At 34.8% G+C, this 25,230-nt stretch overlaps 1 protein-coding gene across 1 annotated transcript; it reads left to right on the plus strand.

Moving 5' to 3' along the window:
• The first annotated feature begins 1,420 nt into the window (after positions 1-1,420).
• Positions 1,421-22,689, plus strand: LOC144434624 (ADP-ribosylation factor-like protein 5B). The gene is made up of 6 exons (XM_078123110.1): positions 1,421-1,675; positions 12,220-12,280; positions 14,605-14,752; positions 16,004-16,087; positions 17,914-18,065; positions 19,097-22,689. Exons 1-6 carry the CDS (start codon positions 1,630-1,632, stop codon positions 19,140-19,142), a joined length of 537 nt encoding a protein of 178 aa, XP_077979236.1. The 5' UTR covers positions 1,421-1,629; the 3' UTR covers positions 19,143-22,689.
• Positions 22,690-25,230: the final 2,541 nt, after the last annotated feature.

Consider the following 25,230-nt stretch of genomic DNA (forward strand, 5'->3'; position numbering starts at 1 on the left):
AATCAATCAATCAATCAATCAATCAATCAATCAATCAATCAATCAATCAATCAATCAATCAATCAATCAATCGATCGATCGATCAATCAATCAATCGATCGATCGATCGATCGATCGATCAGAAAATTTATAAAGCGCTTGTATCATATACGAAGTAAAGTTCAGAGCTAGAGGCGCTGTACAAATAAATATTGAAAACTTTCGCGAATACATGTATAAAGTATGTTTTGAGGTTCTTCCTGAAGGCATTGATTGAGTGTCTGTCGAAGGCTCAAGTGGCAGCTCGTTCCAAAGATACGGTGCCGCATTTGAGGAAAGCAAGGCCACCGAAGGAATTAAGTCTGTAATTGGGTTCAAACAGTAAATATTTGTCCGATGACTGAATTCGCGAAGTGGAGATTAGGCTTCTCGACTAAGTAAGGCGGTGAAAGGCCATACAATATTTTATAGGTGGTCAGGAGAACTCTGTAATCAATTCTGTATTGTACTGGGAACCAGTGCAGTTCCTTTAGTATTGGTGTAAGTATATAATCACCATTAACTTAGAAACTCTCACTATTGGATAATCTTGACAATATCATCTCACAGTGTATAGAGTAAGACAATGATGCCAATATAATACTGTAACAGTTCAGTTCACTGAGTTCAGTTCAGTTAAGATCAGTTCAGATCAGTTCAGTTCAGATCAGTTCAGTTCAGTTCAGATCAGTTCAGTTCAGTTCAGTTCAGTTAAGATCAGTTCAGTTCAGATCAGTTCAGTTCAGTTCAGTTCAGTTCAGTTCAATTCATTAAGGGACAACTCAGATAAAATAAAAGCTAGCTCGTCACCAAAATAGAAGTTTCTAAAACATTATGGACGTCCCTAACAGGGTATGTGTGGTTGCCTCAGCTTCATACATTATCCTTGTCAATCTTACGTAGTTGTGAGAAAAATAAATCGATCTACTGGCCTAATCACGACAATCCCCCCCCCCCCTTTCCGAAAACTTGAAGCTGAGAACTTAATTCATATCTCAGGCTGTTTAAAATTATTAATTCATGTTTAGATGTTCCCAATCATATGTTTCAAGCTTATTTACGTTAATTTTCGTCAGCTACTTTTATTTATTTTTTATTAAAATTTACAGATATTTAGTCCACGGTTGTTCAATTAACTGGAAAATGATTTACTTCGAATCGGTATTGTGGGTTCTATCGGACCAACAAAGTCAATTGTATTCAAGGGAAAAGAGGAAAGGCTGCGCTGTACGTATTTCTTTCCTTGTATGGTCAGGGTCGTAATAGATGTAACCTATTTTTAGAATAAAAGTTGTCGGGACTTCCTCGAACCGAAACTAAGTGATGACGTCATGTTTTTCAACCTTGTCACCGCTAGCTGGCGCTGTCCAGATTGAAATTACCCATGATTCTGGTGTGAGCGCATGCGTGTAAGTGACACATCCGTTCTGGTCATTTCGAGGAATCCACCATGACATCATAGGACGTTTTTAAGACCAAAATTACTTCCGTTCTACGGCGTTACTTTGCTTAAAAAGAGATACGACACACGCATGAATGTTTCATCTTCTTAATCGTAAAGTTTTGTAGAAAAAATTCTATTTTTTATACAATTTTGTAGCGTTATGTGCAATGGGTGTTCTGCTGGCCAAGCTATGGAGTTTATTCTCTAATGAAGGTACGTACATACATATTCATCCATATAGTTCGCTTTGGTTATAATTTTTAGATCATTTGTGGTATATTTTTGTTGGTTAAACATATATATATGAATATGTGTGATTTTACTAGTTCTCATCGCCTGAAAATATATGTGTGAATGAATCGATGACACGCGACACCGGCTTTGACAGTTCAGTTTCTTGAAGGAAACAAAGAGACAATGGAAACTGAGTGGCAACCTGGAAGTGTGTGTTTGTGTGTGTAACCTAAAACTTACCCTGTAAAAAAACAGCAGGATTGATAAGATATAATTATAAACTTTTCTTTCAAACAACAGTATTAGTTTTCTCACGTTTTTGTTGAAGGAAAACCGGCCATTTTCATGATACGATGTTCTTGCCGTTGTACGTAAAATTTCTAGAAGGAACTGTCCCCACGTACGTAACGTCAACAATAACAATGTCAGCTGATGACGCACTTCCTCACTTCACGACCTTCTTACGTTCTTTGATCAGCCCACTCTTACTGTTTCAGACATTGATGTTTGTTAGGTTTGTCCTTGTGTTGTTAGTGGTTCATTTGGATATTGTGATATAAATGGATTTCACGAGCAAAATATGGCCCAAAACAGTGTTATGTTACTCACCAGAAGAGAATATATACGTCGCTTGATCATCAGAATACTCAGTTTAATTATTTAGTTGAAAAATTCTTGTCTGCTCCACCTGTCATTTATGCTAACTGTCTCAAATAATGTTTGACATCATATTGAATTGTGTCTGACAGTGTCACAGTGTCAGGCAATGTTCACATATATAAATAGCATAATTGCCTTTTATACATCATTTGAACAGTTATTGCCAAGTTCACCAGCTGAGGTAATGTAATTAACTTTTTCTAAAACAATCTATTGTTCTTAAGAATCTCTAGTAACAGTTAAAATTAGTAAACAGCTGCCTATTTCTGAGTTACTGTGACAGTGTGTAACTTTAATCCGGTCGTTCAGTTCACCAAATACGTCATCAGTGGGCTGAATGAAATACTTTCAATAGCCATTGTTATTATAAACATAATGCTCATTTGTGTGTCACTGTTCAAATAACCCCGGTTATCCACAATGATGTGCTGACGTTGGCATGATGCTGTTAGTATGAATGATATGCTAGTATGAAAGTATTGGCTGTCATCTTGTAGTAAACATAAAATTTACATTGGTGTTGAAATGGCTCAAAATTAATGAATTTATAAATAGAAATATGACAAGAAATTGTATTGTTTCAGTTTTCATCTTGTTGCGTGAATGCATGGTATATATATATATATATATATATATATATATATATATATATATATATATATATATATATATATATATATATATATATATATATACAAAATGTATATGCCTGTTTAGTATTAGCCAAATATTCTGTTAAAAAGAAACATGTTTGTGTACAAAAAAACTAGATGTCAAATTAACGCTGTAATGATTACTGTCCAAATGTCACCATAAGATCTAAAATATATAATTATTTGGTTCCAGTTACCTGACCCCACCTAGCTTTTCACTGCCGATCCTAAACTATTTTTTTTACATATTCGAGAAAAATTTAAAAATAATAAAATCACAAAAATTGTGAAGTCTCACTAGAAATAGTGGATGCATCAACTTAAAAGGACAAAATAAAACTGTTCTTCTGATAGGAAGAAATAAACAACACGGACCATTTGGAAAACAATGGAAAACCTGAACTAGACACTCAGGCAGAAAAAAATTTATATAATAAAATAAAAAATCTCCCTACCCCACCTATTCTAAAATTGAGCATAATCGGAACCACACAATTGTTTTTATTAGGCCTAAGCTCACAGTCACACACAGATTAGGGAGCTAAGATGGATATCTGCTAACAGAGTTTTGAACTACAGATAAAGGAACTCATCATAGAGTGACAGGAAAGCATGGAATTTTGTTGTATTTTAGCTGCCATTTGGTAGGGTGTCACAGTCTAGTAGATAGATAGTTACTTGTTTTTCACTGGTGTCAAATGCCTAAATGTCAAATTCATATTTTACTAGACAATGGAATGGCCATCATCTAGGGTTATAAAGTTGTAAAGTAGACATTCTAATTGACAGATATCACTGCCAGTAATGCATCTGAAAGGACTTCATGTAATAATGAGAAGCCATTTTAATACTATAGTATGATCTAATTATCTTCTTGACATGTTAGTAGCATGATTATGCAGATAGGGTATTTTAATGGTCATGTGATTTTCTCTTTAGGTCTAAACAATAGGATTTGGCATTGTTTTACTGTCTAGTCTTTACACTGTTATTAGTTAATGACAATTAAACGTTAGTGGACTTATTGTCAGTTTCCTTGTCTGTGGTTTTACATGCTGTACTGTAAAGGCTAGGGATTCATCGCTGGTTCTCACATTACAGGGAAGCAATAAAGATTACACAGGATCACTTGTTTGCTCTGGGAGAACTTTTTCTACAGCTCTGACAGAAAACTATTTTCCACCAAAATTTGAATCCTAATCCAAACTGGGCCATTTATTGCATGCAGTTCACTTTATGCCTGAACAGTTGTTCACAAGTACACTCCCTCTTCAGTCAAGGGTATACACTTATGAAATGGGTTATGAACCAGTCGTTGTATTGAAATCACATGGGTGTAGTACTACTACTTCAGTTATATGGGTGAACACAATGAGTCACTGACCTGGAACAATGCACATTACATGTACATATAGTTACACCTAACATGTGAATCACAATCAGAATGAAAACATGACCTACAATACAGGTAGTAGCATCATACAATGTATTTGGGGGAAAGCTTATTGACTTGAGAAAATGTAATTTAAAAACAAAACAAAAAAACACTACTCCTTGTTGAACATTACTATAGCTGTGAACTGTTCATTCAGTCTTGTGAAAGACAGTATGTCATTGAAATCCGATATCATTTCAATTTATTCACCTCATTGCTCTCCTGGGATAAAAATATTTGAGTATACACTTTGTACATGTAATTAAAAAAAAAGAGTTTAAGACCTACCAGTAATTCTATCTGACATGACAAAGACATACTCATAATATAGTGTTTCATTTAATGATCTTGTTATTGTAGTGTTATACAATGTAATATTTTAAGTGACAGTCAGATACATTTTATATATGGTGTATATGGGGAGGGGTGTTTCTGAGACCTAAACATGCATGTAAGTTCTGAGAGTTAATTACATGTACCAGTACACACACATTCAAGGTCAAACCATTACTTTGCAGCAACAACAACTTGCTGTACATTCAGTAAGTTGTGGTCTGTTACATATAGGAGATTGTCTGTCCCTCAAAATGAGTCCATATCATAATGATCTAATGATCTCATAGTGAATTCTGAACATGAGTTTAGAGATCATGATTTGAAATCATATCGATAAATTTGATGTATGCTTTCAGCTTTTATAGTTGTTTCACTGTACATGTAGCTGAATTCTGCAATTAATAGAGAGAACAGTTTCTGATTTGATAGCAAACATGCGTTTGATATGCCGCCAGTGTAACTGCATTAGGAATCAGTTTCATACAGCTGATATTACATGTTATACAAATGAGACGCCACTGAAGTACTTTATCATGAAATGTCACAGGGAGTCATTTTCACATGGTCAATCAAGTGTGTTTATTTCAGCCATATATAATACATGGATATATATATATAATATATATTTAGTATTATGCTGTACATGAGTAGGTCAGAAACTTCTCGACATACATTAAAAAGGCCATTTTCAAACCAGATACTGAGATAGCCAAGTCTGTGTGCTAGTGTATAAATGATTCATCATTAGACCATGAGGAAAGTGTCACCATCTGTGAAAGCAAAAGGGATAGGAATTTTGTAATTTATACAAAAATGTATGGTCTAAGGTGGATGGAAGTAGATTGTGTATTTTTGTATCACATCAGTGTTTTGCTAAGGTGTGGAAATCCCACTGATAGACGGGGCAAATATGGTAAGGGGGATGTATATACACTGTTGTACATGTATCAGACTCGGTGATCTGTAGTCAATACCATGTACACATTTGGTGGGAACTCTTGTAAAATAGCTTTGGAACTCAGGTACAAATGTAGGTTTTACCAACCTACTACAACTTAAATACAATTTGAAGAGGTACACGTACATTAATATTATTATTGGTATTCATGTAGAGTAGCATACATTGCATTATATAAAGTAAATTTGATCATTCAAAGGTAATTACTATAAATAGCTTATTTGAATACGTTGTACCTTTCCACGAGTCTGTTTGCACAGTGATTATGTAGATATTTATAGAAACTGACCTGTTTCAATGATTTGTACAGATTTGTTATCCTGTATGTATTATTAATTCACATGACCTTGATAACAACTCTTTTGACATTTACATTTAAATGGTAAAATCTAGTATATAGTAAGTTGTGTGTTATGTAAGGAATCCTAGATATAATTTTTTGGCATATTGATGGAAATTGGAAAAAATGTAACTCTTGTACATGAACACATGTAATTACAGCAGGTGATGTACAATGTAGTTATTTCAGGATATATTAAAAAACAATTCAGTTTTAGATATTGCATGCACACATGTATTAATTATTGTACATTATGATATTTTTAATAATTTTACTTTTATGCTATTAATACTGTACATTTTTGTACATTGGGAATCTGTCTTGGTGTGCATGGAACTAGGAAGGACTTACAATGTGCGTGCAGGAGATGAAATGTTGAACTAAGTTGAACTAAGTTACTTTCGAGGCTAGATTATAGATGTGGCCATAATTGAGCTAATAAATATCTAAATAATAATAGTCATTATTTACATGTACATGTACATCATCAGTGTAGCAGGAGTCGCACACTATACTGTAGTAGAAAGGCTACCTTCAAAGCAAACTTACTATTAGTATTGCTTCTGGGTCACAAAGTTCAATACCAGTTTGAAATGTAACAGATGTTTTAAAGGCTCAGTTTAGATCATGATATTTAAAATTTAGGTGTGAAAAAAAAAGTTATTGAATCTGGTAGCTTTATAGAAAAAGTTTATCTAGAACAAAAAAAATGGTCTTATTAATCTTTGTGGTGCCTCTGATAACATAATGTTAATGGGCATCTACATGTAGGTGCTGGGATTGAAACCTTGGCCTTTTAAAGTTTAATTTCAGAAACAACATTATAGTATAGGTACATAAAAAGTTGTACATGTAATGTCAGGGCTCGAAATTACATGTAACATTAGTCCAATGTCCACAGACTACCAATTCTTGTCAAAGGACTACCATAATTTGTAGCTAGTACTAGCCCACTTGATTATGCAATGATTTAAAGGATGGAAGATTTACGGACTGTATTTAAAGAACATACAATTCCAACAGAGGAACTCTTTTCAGTTCATGAATATAGGACTACTGGTCACCATCCTTGGGCTACCAATTTCTGAAATTGGTAGCCCACTGGGACTACCATAGAAAAAAGTTAATTTCAAGCCCTGAATGTCTGGTGATTGACTTACAAACATGTACTTACAGTGTACAGATTTCAGCAGTGTTGGATGTGAGAACATTCCTATGGTGTCCTTACTCACTCCCCAGTTGTCTGGAAACCAACTTGACTGGAATGTTTTCCCTTGTCAATATGAAGTGGTAGGGGACAATACCGAGACAGCATTACACTTTGGTGGTCTGATGCATTACACATTGTACTGAAGTATTCTATACAATACCACTGTGATTTACCAAACAGACACAGCCATGAAGTGTTATTGAAAGTAGCAGTACCCAATTAGTTGCTCAGTTTTTGACCAATGTGAAATCAATGTGTTACTAATATAAACATTTCACTGCTGTTGATTATTCATCGTAATGCAAAGGTTCCCTTGTTATGGTGCATACCGTGCATATGCTGTTGAGGAGATAGATGTATATATTATGTAATTTTTAAAAGCCTTGGTCAGATTAGGATTAACATATACATTTAGGTGTAAAAAAACAGTAGGGACTATACATGTACATGTAGTTGCTCCAAATTCAAAAGAATAATCTAATCATTATAGCACCACTGATAAGATAATTATTAAGCACCTCAGATTTTAATATAACAGTGAAATATCTCCCTCATATTGCTTTATAGTACCCTTCAGACTTTTGGTATGAACTTTGAACTTTGAACAGATATCAAAACAAATAGAATATTTGTATTGTTATTATTTTGAGCACAACTTCAGGCCATCCACACTGTCAACAATATCTGGCTTACATCATGAGTTTGATTTACAGTATTTAAAGCTGTACACAAGCATAGGTGTGTTGATCCATAGACCCTACACCCACGAGGGTCTATGGTTGGTCTATGATACAACTGAATTCAGTTCCTGTGAGACAGCCCAGCCCGGAAAGAGGGTCACTTCCTGTCTGCCAATGATAACAAAGCTTGCATCTGTAAGTGGATGATTCTGTCAGATTGACAAACTCTTCAAAGTTCATATAAGATTACGAGTGTCCAAACCATGTCATCATTGTGTAACACTGCACCCCCCCCCCCCCACACACACACACCACATGCACACCTCTACATCAAACATGGAAAACAATTTAAAGTGATGTAGAACAGTAGATCCATGTCTATGCACTAGATTGCAGTAAAAGTATGATCATTTGGTGACTACATGTAATGATTTTTAGCAAGAACAGTGTTCTACATTTATACTCAAGAAGCACAGTGATAAAATATTATATGCTCAGTCTGAAAGATCGTGGCATGAAAGTTTTGGTGGTGAATATGTTATTTTCCCATGGGATGGGGAAATCAAAATACAGAATCCCCATTCGTCTGGATTCTAGGCTATTTGTGATGGACTTGTGATATGTCAAATATAATTTACATGCACCCTAATCCTGTAAACCAGAGTATAGCATTTAAAGCTTGTGGAGTTCAGGTTACGTGATTTACATTAATTGGTGCCCACTTTCACTGTGTGTACATGTACAAACTTAGCTCCTGCAGAGTTGTACTTTACTTGATAAATTTGCCCTGACATCTGTCAGTACTGGAGCCAACTATACCATGATAATGGAATATATAATATTTACATGGATGCAGGAAATTAAAGATTTAATTACCAGAATGTGATGACTTGCCTAGGTTTGATAAATACTGGCAAATGATTGCAGTGGCGTGATGGACATATCATGATTACTACTACTTCGACAAGTTTTATGCATGTTATATGAAAATTTCATCTGATTAATTCCGCATATTAGATCTATTGTAGAGAGAATACAAGACATAATATCAGCTATATAACATATTGTGGTAATATGGTTAACGGTAAAAACCAACAATATAATACTAGTATAATGAATTTTTACGATTAAACTTTATTCATAGATGCCGGTGATATTAAGTACTGTTTTCTGCTTCATTGAAAATGTGCAAGTTGTTATCATTCTCGCAAACCAGAGCTGTTATTTCTTCCGACGGCGTGTTTTCAACAGTGCCGTAAAAGAGGCCGTGGTTTGCGAGGATGGTTGTTATTCTTTCAGTGATGTAGCTTAACTAGAAATAAATGGCAATTTCTTCATCAAAGTGTATCTGTCCATATTGACATGATTGCATAAAAATAAATATATGCAATTATTCTGATGATGTTACAAGCCAAAATAAATAACAATAACTTTTGAAAATTTATCTTTTCTTATTATGTTTGCAAAAAAGCAAATATGGTACATGTAGGTATTAGTGATGTTACTATTAGTATTACCAAATAAATGACAATTATTTCACCAAATTTTATCTCTCCATACATTTGTATACATAGTTGCATAAAAACACAGTCAAGGAAGAAATCCCTGGTCTATGATAAAACAACAGATATTATGTAATGATTCTTGTGATGTTAGGGAATAAATGACAAAACTGTTTTGATTGCATAAATATCAATATAATAAAAATGATATTTATTTGTCAAAATAAATTCGGAAATTTGTTGAATGGTCATCATCGAGCAGTACTGTAAAGCAGGAAGAAACCAGAGAAAACCTGTCATGATTATGATCATTCAACATGTATGTTAGCAGTGACCAAATAAGTGCCAATACAGTAACTTATCAGAATTTATCTATCCATATTTACATCAAATACAGTAACATTTATGTAAACATTGCAATAATATTGAAAGATTTGTCCGTTCTGGATAAACGATTGTGTGCATTACTGTACACAGTTTCTTGATAACCTGACACTTTATTTACAATAGTAATAATAACCACGGTGACCCAGTTGTCACAAAGGTATCATTTTAAAACTGGCAATAAAATTGCATATGGTGAAATATACATACATCTATATGTAATGTTCTCTTAATAGTCTTAGAGCTACAAATATACAGGTACTTCATAATGCTAGTTTTGAACAAAAATGGTAAGCATACTGGTATGAATTATTAAAATTCAATAACATTGAATTGTGTGTTATTACAAGCCCTGGTATACACGTACGTACATATATTCACTGTGTGGATTAGCATTAGTAATAACGTTGAAATGTGTCATTTTGCAAGTTCTGCTATACCTATAGGCTATACTATGTTAATAGTATACATGTATATGCAATACTGTTCAATAATGTGTTATTGTAAGTTCTGGTATACTCATACAGTTACAAGTGACATATAAATGCAATGTTTTTGCTATTGGGAAAACAGAAACTGGAAATACATTGTATGATAAACTGACACAGTTTCCAATATACAAATGTACACTGTATTCTGTGATTTTGGTGGGGAAGTCTGGTAACTCAGGTATATGTATATGTTTACCTGCATTACCACTCGTTAACAAAAACAAGTTTTAGAACCGTGTATGCCAAATTACACAATAATGTTGATGTGTGTGTTAGCCTAAAGTTAAATTCCCAGTTGTACAGTGTACTACAAAAGTACTAATGTATTCACCAGAGACCAGTGCAAGACAGGAACACAGCACTGTCTAGACAGGGAGTGGCATGTGTATTAGTATACAAAACATAACATTTGCTGATAGGGCAAGATCTTCACCCAGATGAATATACATTTTGTAAATTTGCATGGAAAGTCTGGAGTTTCTCAAGAGTTTTCTAGACATACAGACAGATGGAGGGTCTTGGCTTAAAAACTTTTATTTTTGGATGCCACATTCCAAATACAAGAGGTATAGTAGTGAGTCTCATTAGATGATAGATGAATGTTCCAAAATACCACATGGTAACTTATGCTGTTTGCTGCCAAAGTCTTGATCATTGAAAGTTATGGCATTCCTAAGAGTCAGAGAACAGCCAGAGGGAGAAATACAATATAAGTATTTTGACAGGTCAGGAGAAAAGAATTTACTGAAGTCAGTGATACTGTTACTGTGGTAGTTCAGAGGGCATTGAACCACACTCAAGTGAGATTAAAACTGATTGAGCACAGCTGACTAGCTTGCTAGGCCAACCTGTCATAGTCAGCATGTATGCTAATGCATTTCATGAATAAACATCGAACAAAGAATATACACGTTGGCAGTCGGGTTCAAAGTTGAAACACTTTACAGTGATAAACAGATGTTCATCACAGTCGAATGAGGTCACCCATAGTGAACTGGTTTTGTGAAAAAAAGGATGAAAGGGACTAATTTATTTTTCATATTTGTTTTGTGCTGTCAAAATCTCTTGTTCACCTACATTGTACTCTAGCTTGATACATTAAAAATGATGGGTTGATTTATAATGTTTGTGAATGAAATCTTGTAGCTGCATGTACATGCAGGTATTCAGGTACTAATTTATCAATTTGATTTAGATTCAGGAGTGTACATGAATTCACTTGCACAAACACAAAATAACCTAAAATTAGCAGTGTTTTCACTTTATAGTTTCCATTACAGTCTACCATAATTTTGTGTGGAAACCCCAGTACATCAGAACCTCAGTAGATTTTACATGTACCTGCTTACCGCCATTGACAAAAACACTGATAAGATTCACAGATATGGTGTCAATTCTATCAGACTCTGATCATGTATGTCCTCTGTAATGTAAGCCAAACTGATTATGCTCAACCTTGTTACAGTAAGAGCGATTTCTTTTACAATGCACTAGAGTGTGATGTTCTGTTCCTTAGTGTGTGTATGTGGTGACTCACAAGAAAACTCCATCATCTAGACCCACAACATGAAATGTTTTCTTTCATCAGAGAGGGCACAGTGTCTGCGCCACTCACATACATGTAAACCCAGACCTTGCTCGACAGTATACTGTTGAGTACAGAAATATGTTGTGAGCTACATGTATGGACCTAGGCATCTGCACTTACACTGTTGTACAACATTGTTCATTTACAGCTGAATACAAATTCTCGCATGAAAAAAATATCACTCATGTTATTTGAAATTTATTTATATAAAAAATATTAGAATTGATATACTGTATGTAATGTTGTAATTTACCTTATCTTTTTTTCATCTTTCTTAATTTTGCAGAACACAAAGTAATCATTGTAGGACTAGACAATGCAGGGAAAACTACTATATTATATCAATTGTAAGTATTGTGTGATGGATTTTATTCTTGTTCTTATCTTAGCCTGTCTACTGGCATATGTTTGACTCCTTGATGTCATTCAATGTGGAGCATATAATGATGATTTGGAGTCACACAGCATACTGAGTGGACAATAGGATTCCTAATTTTTCTTACATCGTTGTTTTCCATGTCTACAGGCTAAATATAATAACGTTTAACTTAAATATATTTCTCTTACTTTCATGGAAAGAACATTAGGGGACTTGGGGACATATATCGATAAATTTGTCGTAGCAAAATTCGTGTGATATTTTCGTTAGGAAAACAACAATCTAAGCAACAAAATGTGTGTGACTGTGTCCTTGGAGTAGACTTTACATGTGCATGTAGTTTTGCTATGGAATACAGTTTACCCTTGAGGTGGGTTTATCCTGGGATGAGTTTACCCTTGATAAGTCTGGGGTGGGTTTACCCTTGATGGGGGGGGGGGGGGGGGGGGGGGTACCCTTGATAAGTCTGGGGATGAGTTTTTACCCTTGATAAGTCTCGGGCAGGGTAAGTCTCAGTCAGGTTTACCCTTAATATTATGATAAGTCATGGGGGTGAGTTTATCCTTGATAAGTCATGGGGTGAGTCTTGTGTCTTCTAAATTATTTCAGTCTGTTATCTTTGCTACTTTAGCTGCAGTGTTTTCCAAAAAAAAAAGCTAGTAGACAGTAAATGTAGAAAGTGGTTGTGTTGAAAGTAACATTAATTGAGAAAATGGCTGTAAGGTTAAATAGAGCAGTACGGTAATTTAGAAAATGCAGTCAGGTTGACAAATCATCAAGTGCATTCACATGTATGAGGCCAGGCGGTAAATTACAAGTCATAAAAAGAATGCATGTCATTGGTTTCAAGGCTACATGTACATGTACCACCTACATCTGCCATGCTTTTGAAGTGACAAACCTAATTTCAATATTTAATCTATCCTTCTCAACAGTTTAATTTTTCCACATCACTAGAGAGATTACGATTATCAAAAAAGACTTTCAATGTTACTATCCATTGTTGTAAATAAATAAAACAAGCAAAAAAGCAGAGAGAAAAATATGGAATTGAAATTATTCTCCAAATTATCTCAGTCCTGAAATTGACAACTCCCAGTGATGTTCAATTGTGTGTTTACAAGAGCCCTTGTGAATCAGGTCAATAGGTGTCAGTTTCAAGTAAACTGTCCTAAAAAGAAATGAACACAAAGGTAGTACATTTTGTTTAATTTGCATAGCAATATTCTGTTATATTTTTTCAGGTGTTGTGTTTCAAATAGATGTAAATATTGTCTGTATTGTAATTGTAACATGACGTATATTTCAGAAAATTGATTTATCGATTGTTCATACAGCCTACAGGAGTAGTTAATACTGATGAAATAAACACATCATGTGATTGCGCTGTATGAATTTTATGATTTTTTATGGAAATTTGCCATTTCAGATAAACATATGGAATAATCACAAAAGCCCATGTCACACGAGTTCCAGTGTGGGTACTCCGGGGTGTTTGTACTTGTGCTTGCAGTGTTTTCTGCTGCACTTTCACTTGCTATGCTTGTGTTGTTGTAGTTGTTGAAATTATAGTGCAACCATTTAGATGCAGTCATTGAGGCAACATGCTAGGCTATAAAGTTAGGATGCACCTTAGAGAACATTGAAAATTGAAGCTCTTAAAATCTGTCTAAACTTTGCAATATGCAAGCATGTTTCTGATTCTTTTGAAATAATAACAGAAATTTGATGGTTCACAATCTCATCTTCAAGGAAATTGCCAATCTTTTGTTTTCCTTAAATAGCATCACATGTACATGTAACACAGCTGTCAGTGGCCATATTGAATGCAGCAGCCATATTGGATTCTTTTAAATGACTGAATTTTGATGTAATTTTGATGTCTATTTTTAAAAAATGTACTATGACCTCTAATGTTTTCCTTGATTGGTACTGAGAATGGGTTTCAGGTTTCTGGAACAAAATGACAGAAAAAGTTGAAACAGTTTATTTCCAGAAACAGTTTATTTCCAAGGTGCAGACTGATTATATATACTCATTATATACATGTTTGATGAAAATATAGTGAAAATATCATGTAGATAAGAAATTAATGAAATAATTTGTATTTACCATATTACAATGTACTTCATGCATTTCAAGGGTATCTAATCAGAACAACAACCTCTTTTGCTCAGTCAAAGCCGTAGTATGGCTTGGAAGAATGACTGAAATATTGTGCAATTTAATATTTGTATTTGAAAGTTTTATATCTTGATATTGAACTCTTACAATTTTGTTATTCTATAACAGTTTGATGAGTGAAGTTGTTCACACGTCGCCGACTATTGGAAGTAATGTTGAAGAAGTCACATGGAAAAATATACACTTTTTAATGTGGGACATAGGTGGGCAAGAATCACTACGATCAGCTTGGCCAACTTATTTCACAAATACAGATGTAAGTACAACAGTATTATTTTAATGACATCATTATTTAGTGTGTAAGATGTGACCTGTCATGCCATGCCCATCCTGTTGACCGATGCATGAGGGTACCCTGTCATAGTGTACCACACACACCAATAATTATTTGATCATGATATTATTGCTATGAAGTATCGGTATTGACGTATACAGTCTTTGGTGTGTTGAGTGGTGCAAAAATTCTTTATTTAGTTCTGTCAGATTTGCCAAATTATGTTTTGAGTTCAAGTACTTGTAGTATACATGTACATGTACAAAATGTATGATGTTGTACATGTACACCCCATTAACATATTTTGTGCATCATTGATTATATATCTCACAATATCTGAAATTCAACATCTTCTCTCATACATTGATTGATGAGAAATAAAGTCAAGAATAAAGATCACTGATTGTTTACATTCATATAGGCCAGGGGACTTGTGGTGGTTTCACTATCTCAAGCCTACACCTTGAAAACTGGTTTGAACAATAGGCTTGAGATAGCGAGACCATGGCAATTGGCTGGCTATAACATTCATAGTGAAACAGCCTGTCTTAAGCGTTGTCATTGTCTTTCCATCTCATGATAAGAAAGGTAATGATTCTTTCATGATCCAATTTGTTTCTGTGGTATCAAGTAAAACTGACAAAAATGCAAGATATCTTGGGATGACTTTCAGCCCAAGGTCAGTGATCTCTGGGCCAGTTATATACTGTCATCTACACATACGTACAGCTCAAGAAATGCTTCCTGATTTGGCTACCTTCAGGCTAGTGATGAGTTCTATCAATGCTAACATTGGCCTGGCATGTACTGATGTACACCTAAACAGCATGTGCTAGTGGCTTCCTGATCTACTGATGGGTTATCGCAGTGCAAACAAGGCACTTACATGTACACCTTACCAGCATGTGTTATCAACTGAAAGGGTTAATGCCACAGGCACTCGAATCAATGTGTATGATTTAAAACAAAAAAAAATATGTATGTAAATAAGTCTTATTTACATACATATTTTTTTTTCTAAATCATACACATTGATTCGAGTGCCTGTGGTTAATGCGGTACCACCCTATGTTAATGCTGGACTAGTCTGTTGTTAGTTCCATTAGACTGACACCAGGCTAGCAAATTGGAAAAGGGTTGGTTCTGCTTGAGCTGTACTGAATGTAATAATTGTGTACATTAATCCATTAACATTATGTGTAACATATTGCCTGTTTTCTTTTTCTTTTTTAGTTTGTAATTATTGTTGTAGATAGTACAGATAGAGAAAGACTTCACATTACAAAAGAAGAGCTGTATAAAATGTTAGCACATGAGGTAAGTAAATTACATAGTAGATATAAGAGTAGGAATTGCACTGATAGTTGTGATTGGCACCCAATACGCAGTATTCTGGTTATGGAATGTGACCCTTTCTCAGATCACCACAAGAGGGCGAACCAAATTTGGCAAAGTGAGGACTAAAATTTGTGTCATGCATGACCATTGGTTGCATGAAGCAGTGACTGAAATGTGTGTGAAAGAACTCTGAATATCCATATTAACAGAATATTGCAATAGTGGTTAGGTATGTTTTGATATCTGGTAGTCGATTGCTAATGAAATAGTATTGTGGGAACAACATAGACTATAATACTCTACTAAACCTGGCGTAGACACGAGTTGTCATGATGTAGAATGACCAGGGTATATAATCCATATTTTCTGTTCAAAGACAATATCGCATTGCTTGAGTATGGTATAACATTATAACTTACAATTCCAATATGGTAGAGAGTGTCATACACATGTACTCTCTACAAGTCACCATATAGCTAACGTGTACACATTTCTAAGAGATTGCTTTTAATTTGCAATTACAAAATTTAATGAAAGAACCATATTCTGCAATTTTAATCATATCATATATCAAATATCAATGTTAATGATACCAAAATCAAGGATAAAAAGTAAATCTTATAAATATATTACAATGTTAAATACTGCTGTCAATGTCAAAAATAAAGCTTATTAATGTTAAAAACAGACCTGTCAATGTTAATAACAGAGCACTTGGTGTTTATAACAAAACTGGCAATGTTAATCCTCTTTTGTGAAACTAATAATTACAAACAAATAACCTCCTGGGGAGAGAGAGGATTTAAAAAAAAAAGCTTTCAATGTAACAACCACAGCTTTTAATGTTTAAATAAAACATTAAGCGTATCATTGCCACAATACCAGTATTACAATTGACAGAATACAATGAGATTTATAAATTGATATCATTTGGACACTCAAATCACAATTATTCCACTTTCCACTTTGAGTGCCATTCTGCCAAGACTTGCATCAAATCGAAAATCCTGCATTGTTTGGTCACCTAAAACGTGCAGCAGTACTAGTTTATGCCAATAAACAGGACCACTAAAATCATATTTTCTGTTTCTCGATTGCCAGCAGTACTAGTTTATGCCAATAAACAGGACCACTAAAATCATATTTTCTGTTTCTCGATTGCCAGCATTACTAGTTTATGCCAATAAACAGGACCACTAAAATCATATTTTCTGTTTCTCGGTTGCCAGCAGTACTAGATTATGCCAATAAACAGGGCCATTAAAATCATATTTTCTGTTTCTCAATTGCCAGCAGTACTAGTTTATGCCAATAAACAGGACCACTAAAATCCTATTTTCTGTTTCTCAATAGTCAGCATTACTAGTTTATGCCAATAAACAGGGCCACTAAAATCATATTTTCTGTTTCTTGATTGTCAGCAGTACTAATTTATGCCAATAAACAGGGCCACTGAAATCATATTTTCTGTTTCTTGATTGCCAGCAGTACTAGTTTATGCCAATAAACAGGGCCACTGAAATAATATTTTCTGTTTCTCGATTGTCAGCAGTACTAGTTAATGCCAATAAACAGGGCCACTAAAATCATATTTTCTGTTTCTCGATTGTCAGCATTACTAGTTTATGCCAATAAACAGGGCCACTAAAATCATATTTTCTGTTTCTCGATTGTCAGCATTACTAGTTTATGCCAATAAACAGGGCCACTAAATCATATTTTCTGTTTCTCGATTGTCAGCATTACTAGTTTATGCCAATAAACAGGGCCATTAAATCATATTTTCTGTTTCTCAATTACCACAGGATTTAAAACATGCAGCAGTACTAGTATATGCCAATAAGCAGGACCTTAAAGGTTCAATGTCAGCTGCAGAGATTTCACAACAGCTCAATTTGACATCAATAAAAGATCATGGTTGGCATATACAAGCCTGTTGTGCTCTAACAGGAGAAGGGTAAGTAACACATGTTTTCATTTTACTTCCATTGTGTAAATGACTCACCTCTTAATAGCCACCCATTCTGAATAAAGCTGAACATATGGTTCGATGTGTTGACGATGTGTGTGATGTGGATATGTTGTTACCTGTAAAATATTCACATAAAAACTCAATTTTTGGGGGCTATATTTGACTGGTAGGGCCATTAGCAAATTGAAACAGTGAAATGTTTAAAAAAGAAAGGAGCATTAATCACATCTAAATTATTTGCAAAGAAATTCATATTTTTGTTCACTTGTTAGAATGTTTCAATATTGTGTCACCACTCACAGATATAATTTTTATATGTGGGATTGATGTTAAAATCTTAGTGTAGGTGGTGGGAATGAGGTACTCAAAATTAATTTGTAAAGATTTCCATATCTTGCACCTTAATTTGGGTTGGGAAGCCCTGGTAATTACCAACAGGAATCAGGTAGAATTACCGCCTATCAAAACCACTAAGAATACATCCATTTTACCAGCTTACAACACCACTAAGAATACATCCATTTTACCAGCTTACAATATCACTAAGAATACATCCATTTTACCAACTTACCACCCTAACAACAACACTAAGAATACATCCATTTTACCAACTTACCACCCTAACAACACCACTAAGAATACATCCATTTTACCAACTTACAACACCACCAAGAATACATCCATTTTACCAACTTGCCACCCTAACAACAACACTAAGAATACATCCATTTTACCAACTTACCACCCTAACAACACCACTAAGAATACATCCATTTTACCAACTTACAACACCACTAAGAATACATCCATTTTACCAACTTACCACCCTAACAACAACACTAAGAATACATCCATTTTACCAACTTACAACACCACCAAGAATACATCCATTTTACCAACTTACAACACCACTAAGAATACATCCATTTTACCAACTTACAACACCACTAAAATACCTCCACAGTATGCAGTAACCAGTATATATTAAACCTGTGGTATTTTCCTTCTCTCTACAGGTTATATAATGGATTAGAATGGGTCACACAACAGATCAAGAGGTGATACTGAAGTAAAAAACAAACAAAAAAAACCACAAAAACCTGGACTTTTAAAGTTTTAGTATAGTGTCAAACTTTAATAAGTAAATGTATAATTACATCCTGTTTATTCCTCCTTTTAAAGGTACATTTGTACCCATGAGAGGAACGAAAGAAACAAAAAAAAATAGACAAATATTCCTATTTTAAAACTGCTGAAAATGTTTACAGTGCATGGAGTATACCATGTATACTTTCGGCTTCTTCCTGTTTTAAAAAAATCCTGTCATACAATGTATGCCTTTATACCTCAGTGGTACGTCGATTTATTACTGTCTGAGGACAGAGCACATTGTGATTGTGATCTGAAATATTTTATTTGTTGCATTTGTTATGTAAATTATTCTTTTTCTCCATATTTTAATGCATTCAGAAGTCTTGTTTAACATTTAGCAAGTACAGTTTATTGTATGATTTATTTTGTAGCTTGGCTACCTAAAGTTCAGCAGGGGAATTATCTCTTCAATTATCAGCATTCTCCCTGGAGAAAATAGTGGTAGACTCCTTAGGTATTTGCATGACAAAAGATGGTATTGTTATGCAAAATAATTCACTCTGGATATTACAGGTTGGACCCAACTATTCTTGAATGACATGCAGGTAGTAAAGTTAGACATTATTTATGATAGTGGCTAGACTACTGTAAGATGTGTCATGTCATTCATCTCTCACTGGCCTCCTCGATGTGTGAGGGCGCCCCGTCACAGCAGCGTACCTCACAGACTAGATAGCGGCATGACAGTCTAAAGGATAATCTGGTCACTTTGAGGCACAAACAGAATTGTCGTCGTTATCAACATATCAAAAATATGTCCAGAATAATGGTGTCACTGTAATGAAATGATACAAAGAAAGCATATATAAAAATGTACTGTGGTTGAAACTTGAGTATAGTGAAGACTTTTTGTGCCACTGTATTCACACAATAAAGACATTGCACAGTTTAGCAATGGACAACATAATGTGTTTGACATCGTGCTCGTAAAAATAGCAATTTAAAGATGGGATTGAAGAAAAAACAACAAAAGTTCATATTTCTAGACAGCTAGGTGGTCTTACCTTACCGGTTATTTGATTGAATGAAATCTATAGCTGTATAAAGTAATGGACATAGTTTCCATGGCAACCATTTGTATTCTGTGGTAATATTTCATCCTCTGCTTTTCATTCCAAAATGACATCAAGACAAACCATATCCAGGAACAGCAATTTCTCTTTTTTTTTTACCTGATCACAGAAAACCTGTGCCTATTACACGACTCTTTCAAGAAAAAAATATTCAGTGTGCTTTTTGTTAAAATATAACACTTTGAGCAGTTTGACATCAACTCAAGAGTATCATCACTCAAATTGGTCAAAAAAATTTAAATTCTTAGCTATTGAATATTGAGATCCAAAGAACTTATTTATAGAATTAGAGCTGGCAAAAAAAAAATGTGCCAAATTTCTGAGTGTGTCTGTTCTACCTCATGCTCAAAACAATTGACAATGGCTACACATTTGACAACATTAATATTGACTGCAAGTTACTGTGCGAGTTTCAGATCTTTTTCTCGGCATGTGAAACTAACAAACCATGCTCTCTTTTTTACTATAAAACGTACAATTCACAAAAGAAGTGACCTAAACAACTATCTTGATGCATAGAGTAAATGTTGTACTATATCTTAGACTTCAAATATAAACTTTGCTAGGCTTGTGTTTCCCATGCATAGCTTGTTAAATTCTACAGTGACATTTTGTTAGGTGTGGGGGAGTCCTTGCCAATGGGTTGATGTGCCATTGAGGGCGCTGTTTATGGTCCTTACTGTAGTCGGGGGAAATTAGAATCTTTCAGAACTTGTCCTTTGAAGAAAATACTGTCAGAAATTGTGTAAAAAAATGAATAAGAATTAAAATATTACTAAAGGCTGAACTTTATAAAACAAAGGAGTAATGGATATTTGTGCTTTTAAGTATAACTCTTAATCTTTCTGTTGTCATTTTCATTGCTTAGGCCAAAGGTCAAGGTTCAATTTAAACTGGCGGGGGTCAAATAAGACTACTGTTTCTTCCCTGCTCTTCACTAGTGAGTGTGTATGTGGTGACAGCAACCTAAGCACCACCAAAACCACACTAATGTATATTTTAGAGTGAAATCTTGGGAAGTGCCTTCTGTACTGTCTCTGTATAATACTGCTGTGTTCTTGTACTGCCTCTGTCTTGATGTAGTTATTCTGTCATTCATTCATAATCTTGTTTTTACATCATGTTTTTTTTTTTTTTGGTTTTAAAAGTTTGATGTTGTGAACTTGACCGTAGTTTCAATAAAGACCCACCATGTACAATCAGCTGACCAACTTCTATTAGATTGTAAGATATGCCATGTACACCGAGCCGTAGACTGTAAGATCCAAAGTTTGTGTCACGCTATCAGCTAATTGCTTGGGAGTTGAATGATGTGTGAGGGTGCCCCGACACCGCATACCTTAAAGACTAAATCAGCCCTACTCCAGCATTTCTTTCACTGTAGCTGCTTTCTGATTGGGGCAGGGGGTGGGGTGGTGGTGGCATGTGACATTATATCTTACAGACTACAGTTCTGTGAACAGTTATTCTTTTCACAGGTAAGACTGCTGGGTATATTGCACATATCACCATTCAAACATAAAACATACTGAATTGCCAATAACTGCACAAGTGTTGTGACTTGATAGGTTTTGATTTCACTGGTTCTGTGTAGTTTAACTAATTGCTAAATTAGAACATGTGAATATGCAAGCTATATCTTATCCCATGTCATTGCTCCAGATAGCAGTAGATGCAACTGAGAAGATAGACTGCTATACAGTCATTGATGCTGTGTCATTCCAATGTTGACAACCTATATATCACCATACGCTCATAGACCTGTGTTGTACATTTACAGTTTTGGATAGCCTGTGTACGGCACTGACTTGACTCCAATAGCCGTCACAGTCTTCAGCTATCGGATTGGAGTCAGGCCAAGTCTGAGAGGGTAGATTAATGGAATTAAGATTTAGCTAATTTTAGTCGACCTGAACAATGTCTGCGTATTACCACACTACAAACAAGTGATCTCTCGTATTGTGCACAGGGTTTCGTATCATAAAGTTTTAGTCCCATTTCAAGTGCACAAATGAGGGTCTCACAAAAATCATTACTTAGCATGTCTCCCCCAACATATTGCAAGATTTCATATATGTGTGTTGATTCACTAGTTACATAATTGTTTATCTTGATTCATAGATTGTTTATTTCGTTTGTGATTGGGAGATATTTACTGCTTTTTATGTATCCAATGTCTATTACTTATAGTTCTGTGAAAGGTACTCCCCTGGGCAAACTGTTAGGAAGTGCGCCCTCAACACAAACTTCTACGTCTACCTTTGTTTCTGTGAAGTGCCATGTGTGGCGTTACTTTTGAATTCCTCAAGTCGATCATGTCTTAAAAAATGAATTGTATCTGTGTAAGCTTTTGAAATTAAAACATATTATTATTATTAAAGAAATTACCGTCTCGGACGTTTAGTTTTGAATGCATATTAAAATTAGTAACATCGCACGATAAACAATGTATACACCTCTACAGTGTTAGTCACACAGCCCTCACAGTATTGTGAGTTTCAAACGTAGTAATTCAAAAGAGCATTATTTATTCATTCTACTTGCGAAAATCCTCCGCCTCGACTGAGTGATTCTGATGATAACTTGCATAATATTATGTTCGCCTATTGAATGGCCGGACATTGTAGTGCGCCCCCAAAGTTTTGTGATTGAGAGGATGATATACGAATATTTCATAATAATTTTCCTGAGATAATACAATGACAGGTAATAACTAGATCTCATGGAAATCAAACGATACAACGAAATAACCCCAAAGTCTCAAATATTTCTGCAATTTTGCAAAATATCACCGTGATCGACTGGATGAAAAATAACCCCAAAATTCTGAAGTCATTATGCCTAAACGCTGTCGTTAAATGGTCTACAAGTCCCTCATCGATGTCAGACTCGGGGCAATTTTGACGCAAGCTAATTTACCGGACAGTTCGGTGTAATTTCAGACATCAAGTTTACGACTGAACTGAGTTTCTTTTCTTAACATATATATCAGAATCATGTTTTCCCCTAGAAACACAATAATTGATGAAGGTAGCATACAGTATTGGGTATTAATTATATCGATTGTAATTATGATATGGAACTAAACCTATTAAATCAATCGTCAACAACAAAATGACCACACAAAATAAAAACTAAAAAGCGAGATGTTTGGCCGCAAAAGTGAGTACTGTATTATGTAACTAAGTACGGGAATTGAAGTCAACCGTTATAAACGCCGATTTGAAGAGGTATTAGTCAATGATTTCGGACAGGATCGTGTTATCCGACGATTATATTACTATTGAATAAAGATTGCAGAAAATTAACACCCATTATTGTTGTTGTTTAAACAATTTTCAACAGGATTTAAAGTCACATTTAATTTTGTGGATGTCATAGTCTTCGAATTTATAACCTTACATAGATTTAAATAACAGCAAAATGACAATAGGGAACTTGCAAACCCGCCATTCTGAAGGTTGCATCATGGGAAATGTGATAATAAATACTAATGAATTGGTATTGTAAACAATACTGTTACATTGTTTGCATCCACGAATGATCAATTCATAGTTACCCTGACCAGGCTGTGGGAGGTTTATTAAATCGATAGCTCCAGATTAGGTATTACGATAACCACATATAGTCCCATAGTCCTTTGCGTCTGAGCATGCTGAGTCTGGATTGCAAGTTCCCTATTGGATTCACTGATGACATTGCATTATGTAGAACGGTCCAAAATGTAAAGTGGGCCTACGTGTAGCCTATATTTTGGGGCAAGCGGCTTGAGCTTTCGATCCTCTATGGTTAAAAATGGTCCACAACTACATATGAATTTGCGCCACTCGACAGCTCTCTGAGCTATCAATAATTGTGTCATAATTATTTCGTCCATCATTTTTAATTTAAATTTCCATCTGTTTTTTTTTTCCAATTTTCACACAAATTGCATACATTCTGTATTTTGTTACTTGTACAGTTAGTTATAGGTAGTTCCGTAAGCTTAGGCCTAAAAAAAATAATTGTTTGGTTCCGGTTACCCGACCCCACTTAGCTTTTCACTGCCGACCCTAAACTTTTTTTTTTTACGTATTCGAGAAAAATAATAATAAAATCGCAAAAATTGTGAAGTCGAGAAATAGTGGATGCCGAGACTGCCATCAACTTAAAAAGACACTCTAAAACTGTTCTTCCAATCTGTAATGGATGGTCATCTGATAGGAAGAAATAAACAACACAGATACCATTTGGAGAACGATGGAAAACCTGAACTAGACACTCACACAAAAAAATATGATAAAATAAAATAAAAATCTGCCTACCCCATCTATTCTAAAATTGAGCGTAATCGGAACCACAGAATTTTTTTATTGGACCTTACTTGTCTCTCAAAATTGTTGCTAAGCAACCGGACGAAGCGCGAAATTGAATACATTATACAAGTTTCAAGTTGACAGCAGACGACACTTTGCAACCTAGCTACCAGCTACAGTATGCATGCCAACTGGTGCCTGAGTTCAATGTTAAATCACACCGTGTTTTCTCAAATCGAAATTCGTCCTGGAATTCGAAGTTGGATTCTAAAGTTGCACCGAAAGTCGAAGACGTGAAAAATAGTCTGTCTGGAGAAAGATGTGAGTATTTGGCTGTTTTCTGGACCCCAAGTTTACGAACCCGATCCCCAAAGATTCGAAGCACTTAGTGCACAGCGCTCACTATCCGTACTGAGTTGCTATTAATCACGAAATGATTGCGAAAATTTTGAGATATAGCTTCCTAACGATTTTGAAATCGTGTAGAAGAATTTTTTTGTCTGCAACAAGTCGTTGTGTAGGGCCTACTATTATAATACTAGACACTAGTAGTTTTGGATGGCTACATTAATTCGCCATTTTACCGGCGTTAATAGGTTTCGCAATAGGTCCCCAATCGCACTTCTCACC

This window comes from Glandiceps talaboti, chromosome 4 (assembly GCF_964340395.1).
Source record: "Glandiceps talaboti chromosome 4, keGlaTala1.1, whole genome shotgun sequence".
Taxonomy (NCBI): domain Eukaryota; kingdom Metazoa; phylum Hemichordata; class Enteropneusta; family Spengelidae; genus Glandiceps; species Glandiceps talaboti.